We start from the raw sequence: 10,392 nt of genomic DNA, 5'->3' as shown, positions 1-10,392 counted from the left end.
GCTCTGGCCCGAAACCGGCGCTCTACTCTCTTCAGTGACGTCATTTCCGGCGACGCTCTGGCGCTTCCGTCGTGACTCGTTGGTTCCGGCGAGCGGCGAGCGGGCGTGAAAGTGACTTTGAGCACCGGGACGTACTGGGAGAACTGGGAGGGACTGGGAGCACTGGGAGGGGACTGGGGGGCAACTGGGAGCACTGGGAGGGGAACTGGGAGGGACTGGGGGCGCTGGGAGGGGGTTGGGGGGAACTGGGAGCACCGAGGGTGTTGGGAGGGTCGGGGGGGGGCGCCGGGAGCGGTTTAGGCCTCACTGGGAGCACTGGGAGGGGACTGGGAGCAACTGGGAGCACTGGGAGGGGTCCTGGAGGGGGCTGGGGGTTACTGGGATGAACTGGGAGCACTGGGGTGAACGGGGAGGGCAGCGGGGGGTTACTGGGATGAACTGGGAGGGGACTGGGAGGGGTGTGCGAGGTTACTGGGATGAACTGGGAGGGGACTGGGCTGAACTGGGAGCACTGGGAGGAGTCCTGGAGGGGGCTGGGGATTACTGGGATGAACTGGGAGGGGACTGGGGGCAACTGGGATGGACTGGGATGAACTGGGAGGGCAGTGGGGGGTTACTGGGATGAACTGGGAGGGCAGTGGGAGGGCACTGAGGGTTACTGGGATGGACTGGGATGAACTGGGAGGGCACTGGGATGAACTGGGAGGCACTGGGGGTTACTGGGAAGGCACTGGGAGGGCAGTGGGGGTTACTGGGATGGACTGGGAGGGCACTGGGGGTTACTGGGATGAACTGGGAAGGCACTGGGATGAACTGGGAGGGCACTGGGGGTTACTGGGATGAACTGGGAGGGCACTGGGGGTTACTGGGATGAACTGGGAAGGCACTGGGAGGGCACTGGGGGTTACTGGGATGAACTGGGAAGGCACTGGGATGAACTGGGAGGGCACTGGGAGTTACTGGGATGAACTGGGAGGGCACTGGGGGTTACTGGGATGAACTGGGAAGGCACTGGGAGGGCACTGGGGGTTACTGGGATGAACTGGGAGGGCACTGGGGGTTACTGGGATGAACTGGGAAGGCACTGGGAGGGCACTGGCGGTTACTGGGATGAACTGGGGGTTGCTCTGGAGCTGTTAATTATCTCTCGAGGCGTTAATTGGCTTTGTTAATTACTGCTCTGGGTCATTCTCTGACTCCTCGTTTGCTTCTCACCCCTGGGGTGGCATTAATTAGCCCAGGTTGGATTAATTAACCCCAGGAGGGTCTTAATTAGCCCTGGGGGGCATTAATTAATTAACAAAGCCCTCATTAATTTGATTAAAGGTTGCCCTTAATGGCATTAGTTGCCTTAGTGTTGTTCAGGCAAGCAATTAATTGGTCCCAGGTGTAATTAATTGACCCCAGGAGGTTGCTAATTAACCCTGGAGAGCCTCAGTTAATCAATTAAGGCATTAATTAGCGTTAATTGTTCCGTAATTTGCCTTTTTCTTGGGTTTTTTGCTGTTTTGTTTCCCTTGTTTTCTTTCCAAGGTGGGGTTAATTAACCCAGGGTGGGCTAATTAACCCCTGGAGGATCTTAATTGGTCCTTGGGGGTGTTATTAATTAATGAAGTGTTAATTAGCACTGTTAATTGGCTTTTAATATCCCTTTAAGTCTATTTCAGTTTCTTTTTTTTTGTTTCAGGGGGGCATTAATTAATCCAGGGTGGGCTTAATTAACCCAGGCTGGGTTAATTAACCACAGGAGGGGCTTAATTAGTCCTTAAGACTGCTGCTTAATTAGTAGGCTGCTAATGAGCCTGATTAATTATCCTTTGGGCCGTTAATTACCTTCCCAATGCTCCTCCCACGGTGGATTTATCCTGGGTGGGATTAATTAACCCCTGATGAATTAATTGCTTTCTAATTAGTGCTGTAGGCTGCCAGTTAATTGACTAGGTGTTAATCAGCCTACTAATCAATTAATTAGGTGGTAATTAGTGCTACTAATGACTGTTCAATGCTCATTCCTGATGCTTTCGGCTCTGTTTTGTCAGGGTGCCGCTAATTAATGCATCAATTAATTAATTAATTATTCCCAGAGGTTTTTTAAGCAGTACTATAGGTTGCTAGCTAATTTATTAGGTGCTAACAATGCTATTAATCAGCTAATTAGGTGCTAATTAGCATCATTAACAACCTTTTAATATTATTTTGTGCTGTTTTTAGACTTGTTCTGTTTTTTTATTTTCTGTTTTATGCTGGGGTTAATTAATGCTTTAGTGAACTAATTAGTGGGAGAGGGTGATAATTAATGAATGAGGTGTTAATCGGCATGCTAAATAATGAATTAGCTGCTAATTAGTCTCATTAATGACCTTGCTCCCCTCCCAACCCCTCCCCCCCCGCTGAAGGCCTTGAAAATCTTCATTCCCCCCCTTTTTTGAGCAATTAACGCCCCCTAAACGCAATTAATCAGGGCAGGCGGGTAATTAACGCCCCCCTAGAGGTGGATTCATTAACCCAGGTGCTAATTAAGCTCTTTAATTCCCCTAATTAGCCATGGCCGAGGACATCAAGACCAAGCTGGGCCGGTACAAGACGGCGCCGTTCGACAGCCGCTTCCCCAACCAGAACCAGACCCGCAACTGCTGGCAGAACTACCTGGGTAAAACCCCCTGAAACGCCCCAAAACTCACCTGGGGGGGCTCACAACGCACCTGGGCACCCCAAAAATCACCTGGGCACCCCAAAAATCACCTGGGCACCCCAAAAAACCCCGGGAACCCCAAAATTCCCACAAAAAACCCCAAAATTGGGTGGTTTTAACCTTGAGATTGCCTGGGTAGACCTGATGTCCCAACACCTGGCTACTCCTCAAAACTCACCTGGGGGACCCCGAAAATACCCCCAAAACTCACCTAAGTGGGCTCACAACGCACCTAGGCACCCCAAAAATCACCTGGGCACCCCAAAAAACCCCGGGAGCCCCAAAATTCCCACCAAAATACCCCAAAATCCCCAAAATTGGGTGGTTTTAACCTTGAGATTGTCGGGGTAGACCTGATGTCCCAACCCCTGGCTACTCCTCAAAACTCACTTGGGGGACCCCAAAAATCTCCCCAAACTCATGTGGGGGGGCTCAGAACACACCTGGATATCCCAAAAGTTACCTGGGCACCCCGAAAAACCTTGAGAACCCCAAAATTCCCACCAAAAAACTCAAAAAACCCCAAAATTGGGTGGTTTTAACCTTGAGATTGCCTGGGTAGACCTGATGTCCCAACCCCTGGCTACTCCTCAAAATTCACCTGGGGGACCCCAAAAATACCCCCAAAACTCACCTAAGTGGGCTCACAACGCACCTGGGCACCCCAAAAAAACCCGGGAACCCCAAAAAACTGCCAAAAAGCCTAAAATTGGGTGGTTTTTAACCCTGATATTGCCTGGGTAGACCTGATGTCCCAACGCCTGGCTACCCTCAAAACTCACCTGGGGGACCCCAAAAATACCCCCAAAACTCACCTGGAGGGCTCAGAACGCACCTGGGTACCCCAAAAATTACCTGCCCAATCCAAAAAACCCCGAGAAACCCCAGAATTCCACCCAAAAATGGTTGGTTTTCTCTTGTTGTTGGTTGGGTAGACCTGGTCTTCCAACCTCTCTGTCCCTCCAAACCTCACCAAAAATCTTCCAAAATTCACCTGGGGGGGCTCAGAACTCACCTAGACACCCCAAAAATCACCTGCCCGCCCCAAAAAACCCCAGGAAACCCAAAATTCCACCCAAAACCTCTTAAAATTTGAGGTTTTTCTTCCCCCCCCCCAATATTGCCCGGGTAGACCTGGTGTCCCCTTTGCCCCCCATTGTCCCCAGTGTCCCCAAAGTCCCTCCAGTGTCCCCTGGGTGTCCCCTCCCACCCCTGGGTGACCCCCCGAGACTCCTGGGACCTCCCCAAAACCCCACCAGGACCCCCCAAAATTGGCTGGGACCCCTCAAAGTTGGCTGGGGAGAGCTGATGTCTTCAATGTCACCTGGGTGTCCCCATTGTCCCCAATGTCACCTGGGTGTCCCCAGTGTCACCTGGGTGTCCCCCCCTCACTCCTGGGACCCCCCCAGGACCCCCCAAATTTGGCTGGGGAGAGCCGATGTCCCCATTGTCCCCAAACCCCTCCAGTGTCACCTGGGTGTCCCCAAACCCCCCCAATGTCACCTGGGTGTCCCCAAACCCCTCCAGTGTCACCTGGGTGTCCCCATTGTCCCCCCAATGTCACCTGGGTGTTCCCCCCCTACCCCTGGGACCCCCCCAGGACCCCCCAGGTTTGGCTGGGTAGAGCCGATGTCCCCATTGTCCCCAATGTCACCTGGGTGTCCCCAAACCCCCCCAATATCACCTGGGTGTCCCCAATGTCCCCCCAATGTCACCTGGGTGTGCCCAAACCCCTCCAGTGTCACCTGGGTGTCCCCAATGTCACCTGGGTGCCCCCATTGTCCCCAGTGTCACCTGGGTGTCCCCAATGTCACCTGGGTGTCCCCAAACACCTCCAATGTCACCTGGGTGTCCCCATTGTCCCCCCAATATCACCTGGGTGTCCCCCCCCTACCCCTGGGACCCCCCCAGGACCCCCCAAATTTGGCTGGGTAGAGCCGATGTCCCCATTGTCCCCAATGTCACCTGGGTGTCCCCAAACCCCCCCAATATCACCTGGGTGTCCCCAATGTCCCCCCAATGTCACCTGGGTGTGCCAAAACCCCTCCAGTGTCACCTGGGTGTCCCCAATGTCACCTGGGTGCCCCCATTGTCCCCAGTGTCACCTGGGTGTCCCCATTGTCCCCCCAATGTCACCTGGGTGTCCCCTCCCACCCCTGGGACCCCCCCATGACCCCCCAAATTTGGCTGGGGTGAGCCGATGTCCCCATTGTCCCCAATGTCACCTGGGCGTCCCCAAACCCCCCCAATATCACCTGGGTGTCCCCATTGTCCCCCCAATATCACCTGGGTGTCCCCAATGCCACCTGGGTGTCCCCCCACACCCCTGGGACCCCCCCATGACCCCCCAAATTTGGCTGGGGTGAGCCGATGTCCCCATTGTCCCCAATGTCACCTGGGCGTCCCCAATGTCACCTGGGCGTCCCCAGACCTCTCCAGTGTCACCTGGGTGTCCCCAATGTCACCTGGGTGTCCCCCCCCAGCCCTGGGACCCCCCCAGGACCCCCCAAATTTGGCTGGGGTGAGCCGATGTCCCCATTGTCCCCAATGTCACCTGGGCGTCCCCAGACCTCTCCAGTGTCACCTGGGTGTCCCCAATGCCACCTGGGTGTCCCCCTCCCACCCCTGGGACCCCCCCAGGACCCCCCAGGTTTGGCTGGGGTGAGCCGATGTCCCCATTGTCCCCAATGTCACCTGGGTGTCCCCAAACCCCCCCAATATCACCTGGGTGTCCCCATTGTCCCCCCAATGTCACCTGGGTGTCCCCAATGCCACCTGGGTGTCCCCCCCAGGACCCCCCAGGTTTGGCTGGGGGGAGCCGATGTCCCCATTGTCCCCAATGTCACCGGGGCGTCCCCAGACCTCTCCAGTGTCACCTGGGTGTCCCCAATGCCACCTGGGTGTCCCCCTCCCACCCCTGGGACCCCCCCAGGACCCCCCAGGTTTGGCTGGGGGGAGCCAATGTCCCCATTGTCCCCAATATCACCTGGGTGTCCCCATTGTCCTCCCAATGTCACCTGGGTGTCCCCAAACCCCCCCAATATCACCTGGGTGTCCCCATTGTCCCCCCAATGTCACCTGGGTGTCCCCAATGCCACCTGGGTGTCCCCCCACACCCCTGGGACCCCCCCATGACCCCCCAAATTTGGCTGGGGTGAGCCGATGTCCCCATTGTCCCCAATGTCACCTGGGCGTCCCCAGACCTCTCCAGTGTCACCTGGGTGTCCCCAATGTCACCTGGGTGTCCCCCCCCAGCCCTGGGACCCCCCCATGACCCCCCAAATTTGGCTGGGGTGAGCCGATGTCCCCATTGTCCCCAATATCACCTGGGTGTCCCCAAACCCCCCCAATATCACCTGGGTGTCCCCATTGTCCCTCCAATGTCACCTGGGTGTCCCCTCCCACCCCTGGGACCCCCCCATGACCCCCCAAATTTGGCTGGGGTGAGCCGATGTCCCCATTGTCCCCAATATCACCTGGGTGTCCCCAAACCCCCCCAATATCACCTGGGTGTCCCCATTGTCCCCCCAATGTCACCTGGGTGTGCCCAAACCCCTCCAGTGTCACCTGGGTGTCCCCAATGTCACCTGGGTGTCCCCAAACACCTCCAATGTCACCTGGGTGTCCCCATTGTCCCCCCAATATCACCTGGGTGTCCCCATTGTCCCCCCAATGTCACCTGGGTGTCCCCCCCCCACCCCTGGGACCCCCCCAGGACCCCCCAAATTTGGCTGGGGAGAGCCGATGTCCCCATTGTCCCCAAACCCCTCCAGTGTCACCTGGGTGTCCCCAAACCCGTCCAGTGTCACCTGGGTGTCCCCAATGCCACCTGGGTGTCCCCCTCCCACCCCTGGGACCCCCCCAGGACCCCCCAGGTTTGGCTGGGGGGAGCCAATGTCCCCATTGTCCCCAATATCACCTGGGTGTCCCCAATGTCACCTGGGTGTCCCCATTGTCCCCAATATCACCTGGGTGTCCCCATTGTCCCCCCAATGTCACCTGGGTGTCCCCAATGCCACCTGGGTGTCCCTCCCACCCCTGGGACCCCCCCAGGACCCCCCAGGTTTGGCTGGGGGGAGCCGATGTCCCCATTGTCCCCTCGCTGTCCCCAGACTTCCACCGGTGCCAGCGGGCGATGGCGGCCAAGGGCGCCGATGCCGCCCCGTGCCAGTGGTACTTCCGCGTCTACAAGTCCCTGTGTCCCACCTCGTGGGTGAGTGCTGTCCCCAGGGTGTCCCCAGGGTGTCCCCAGCGTGTCCCCAGCGTGTCCCCAAGGTGGCCCTGAGGGTCCCCAAGCTGTCCCCAGGGTGTCTCCAGGGTGTCCCCAAGGCCCTGAGGGTCCCCAAGGTGTCCCCAGGGTGTCCCCAAGGCCCTGAGGGTCCCCAGAGTGTCCCCAGGGTGTCCCCAGGGTGTCCCCAGGGGTGTCCCCAAGGCCCTGAGGGTCCCCAAAGTGTCCTCAAGGATGTCCCCAAGGCCCTGAGGGTCCCTTCAGTGTCCTCAGGGTGTCCCCAGGGTGTCCCGAAGGCCCTGAGAGTCCCCAAGGTCTCCCCAAAGTGTCCTTGAGGGTCCCTTCAGTGTCCCCAGGGTGTCCCCAAGGTGTCCCCAAGGCCCTAAGGGTCCCCAAAGTGTCCTCAAGGATGTCCCCAAGGTGTCCCTAAGGGTCCCTTCAGTGTCCCCAGGGTGTCCCCAAGGGCCTGAGGGCTCCTTCAGTGTCCCCAGGGTGTCCCCAAGGTCCTGAGGGTCCCCAGGGTGTCCCGAAGGCCCTGAGGGTCCCCAGAGTGTCCCCAAGGCCCTAAGGGTTCCTTCAGTGTCCCCAAGGTGTCCCCAAGGTCCTGAGGGTCCCCAAGGTGTCCCCAAGGTGTCCCCAAGGCCCTGAGGATCCCCAGAGTGTCCCCAAGGCCCTGAGGGTCCCTTCAGTGTCTCCAGGGATGTCCCCAAGTCCTGTAGGGTTCTCACGGGGCCCCCAGGGTGTCCCCAGGGTGTCCCCAAGGGGTACCCAGGGTGTCCCCAAGGCCCTGAGGGTTCCTTCAGTGTCCCCAGGGGTGTCCCCAAGGCCCTGAGGGTCCCCAAGGTGTCCTTGAGGGTCCCTTCAGTGTCCCCAAGGCCCTGAGGGTCCCTTCAGTGTCCCCAAGGTGTCCTCAGGGATGTCCCCAAGTCCTGTAGGGTTCTCACAGAGCCCCCAGAGTGTCCCAAAGGCCCTGAGGGTCCCCAAGGTGTCCCCAGGGTGTCCCGAAGGCCCTGAGTGTCCCCAAGGTGTCCCTGAGGGTCCCTTCAGTGTCCCCAGGGTGTCCCCAAGGTGTCCCCAGGGGTGTCCCCAAGGCCCTGAGGGTCCCCAGAGTGTCCCCAACATGTCCCCAAGGTCCTGAGGGTCCCCAAGGTGTCCCCAAAGTGTCCCCAGTGTGTCCCCAAGGTCCTGAGGGTCCCTTCAGTGTCCCCAGGGTGTCCCCAAGGATGTCCCCAAGGCCCTGAGGGTCCCCAAGGTGTCCCCAGAGTGTCCCAAAGGCCCTGAGGGTCCCCAAGGTGTCCCCAGGGTGTCCCGAAGGCCCTAAGGGTCCCCAAAGTGTCCTCAAGGATGTCCCCAAGGTGTCCCTAAGGGTCCCTTCAGTGTCCCCAGGGTGTCCCCAGGGTGTCCCGAAGGCCCTGAGTGTCCCCAAGGTGTCCCTAAGGGTCCCTTCAGTGTCCCCAGGGTGTCCCCAAGGGCCTGAGGGCTCCTTCAGTGTCCCCAGGGTGTCCCCAAGGTCCTGAGGGTCCCCAAGGCCCTGAGGGTCCCCAAGGTGTCCCCAGGGTGTCCCGAAGGCCCTGAGGGTCCCCAAGGTGTCCCCAGGGTGTCCCCAAGGCCCTGAGGGTCCCCAAGGTGTCCCCAGGGTGTCCCCAAGGCCCTGAGGGTCCCCAGGGTGTCCCGAAGGCCCTGAGGGTCCCCAGAGTGTCCCCAAGGCCCTAAGGGTTCCTTCAGTGTCCCCAAGGTGTCCCCAAGGTCCTGAGGGTCCCCAAGGTGTCCCCAAGGTGTCCCCAAGGTCCTGAGGGTCCTTTCAGTGTCTCCTTCAGTGTCCCCAGGGGTGTCCCCAAGGCCCTGAGGGTCCCTTCAGTGTCCCCAAGGTGTCCTCAGGGATGTCCCCAAGTCCTGTAGGGTTCTCCCAGAGCCTCCAGAGTGTCCCAAAGGCCCTGAGGGTCCCCAGAGTGTCCCCAAGGTGTCCCCAGGGTGTCCCGAAGGCCCTGAGTGTCCCCAAGGTGTCCCTGAGGGTCCCTTCAGTGTCCCCAGGGTGTCCCCAAGGTGTCCCCAGGGGTGTCCCCAAGGCCCTGAGGGTCCCCAGAGTGTCCCCAACATGTCCCCAAGGTCCTCAGGGTCCCCAAGGTGTCCCCAAAGTGTCCCCAGTGTGTCCCCAAGGTCCTGAGGGTCCCTTCAGTGTCCCCAGGGTGTCCCCAAGGATGTCCCCAAGGCCCTGAGGGTCCCCAAGGTGTCCCCAGAGTGTCCCAAAGGCCCTGAGGGTCTCCAAGGTGTCCCCAGGGTGTCCCGAAGGCCCTGAGTGTCCCCAAGGTGTCCCTAAGGGTCCCTCCAGTGTCCCCAGGGTGTCCCCAGGGATGTCCCGAAGTCCTGTAGGGTTCTCACAGGGCCCCCAGAGTGTCCTCAAGGTGTCCCCAAGGTGTCCCCGAGGTTCTCAGCATCCCCAAGGTGTCTCCAGGGTGTCCCCAAGGGTGTCCCCAAATCCTTCGGGATCCTCTCAGTGTCCCCAAAGTGTCCCCAGGACCTTCAACCCCCCCCCCCACCCCCCCCGATGTCCCCCCAGGTGACCACGTGGGACGAGGCCCGTGACGAGGGGACCTTCCCCGGCAAGATCTGAGCGTGCCCCACCCCCCCCTCGGTGACACCGGGCCGACGGGGGCGGGGGGGGGAGGGCAGGGAGGTGACACCGCGGGGGAGGGGTGACACCGCGGGGGAGGGGACACGGGTGTCACCCGCGGGGAGGGCACGCGGTGGCAGCGCCAATAAAGGGTTAAAAACTGGGCCTGGGCCTCGGTTTTGGGGGTGGGGGGGACATTTGGGGACATTTGGGGACACCGGAATTTCCCTGCTTTGGGCCCCCCCCCCCCCCCCCCACCCAGGGTCATTCAGGACCCCTCCCCCCCCACCCCGAGGTCACCTGGAGCCCCCCAAAATCACCTGGGACCCCCCCCAATGTCACCTGGGACCCCCCCCCCCCCGACTTTTGGGGACACCCCAAGGTCATCTGGCATCCCCCAAATCCCCTCAGGGACCCCCCCCCAAAATCCCCTGGGACCCCCCCCAAAATTGCCCCCCCCATAGAAGCCTCTGGGTAGACCTGGTGTCCCGCACACCCAGGACCCCCTCCCCAGCACCCCACGGGTGCTCCCCAAAATATTTGGGACCCCCCAGCACCCCTGGGTGACACCTGAAACACCCCCCAACACCTGGGACCCCCTCCCAAGATATTTGGGACCCCCAAAATGTCACCTGGGACCCCCCCCGCCCCCCAAAATTGCCCCCCCCATAGAAGCCGATGGTAGACCTGGTGTCCGCCCCACACCCGGGACCCTTCCCAGTTCCTCCCAGTTCCTCCCAGTCCCTCCCAGTGACGTCACAGGTGACACCAGTGACCCCCAGGTGACACCAGTGGCTTTATTGTCCCCTCCCCCCCACCCTGAGGTTTATGGCCCCAGGGGAACCCCCGGGAGTGGCCCCA

General features: G+C 59.9%; 1 protein-coding gene across 1 annotated transcript; it reads left to right on the top strand.

Moving 5' to 3' along the window:
* Window positions 1–27: 27 nt before the first annotated feature.
* On the top strand, window positions 28–9,695 carry COX6B1 (cytochrome c oxidase subunit 6B1). The gene is made up of 4 exons (XM_068998703.1): window positions 28–127; window positions 2,543–2,650; window positions 6,805–6,905; window positions 9,478–9,695. The coding sequence occupies exons 2-4, from the start codon at window positions 2,545–2,547 to the stop codon at window positions 9,529–9,531; spliced, it is 261 nt and encodes an 86-aa protein (XP_068854804.1). The 5' UTR covers window positions 28–127; window positions 2,543–2,544; the 3' UTR covers window positions 9,532–9,695.
* Window positions 9,696–10,392: the final 697 nt, after the last annotated feature.

The sequence above is a fragment of the Aphelocoma coerulescens genome, unplaced genomic scaffold (genome assembly GCF_041296385.1).
Source record: "Aphelocoma coerulescens isolate FSJ_1873_10779 unplaced genomic scaffold, UR_Acoe_1.0 HiC_scaffold_150, whole genome shotgun sequence".
In the NCBI taxonomy this organism is placed as follows: domain Eukaryota; kingdom Metazoa; phylum Chordata; class Aves; order Passeriformes; family Corvidae; genus Aphelocoma; species Aphelocoma coerulescens.
This window is presented reverse-complemented; position numbering and strand designations above follow the sequence as displayed.

What these genes read in the sequence shown, in the direction of transcription:
- COX6B1 (XM_068998703.1), top strand. Translation starts at nt 2,545, where the DNA reads ATGGCCGAGGACATCAAGACCAAGCTGGGCCGGTACAAGACGGCGCCG. An exon ending in CTGCTGGCAGAACTACCTGG is followed by an intron (nt 2,651 to 6,804) that starts GTAAAACCCCCT and finishes CGCTGTCCCCAG; the next exon opens with ACTTCCACCGGTGCCAGCGG. An exon ending in CCCTGTGTCCCACCTCGTGG is followed by an intron (nt 6,906 to 9,477) that starts GTGAGTGCTGTC and finishes ATGTCCCCCCAG; the next exon opens with GTGACCACGTGGGACGAGGC.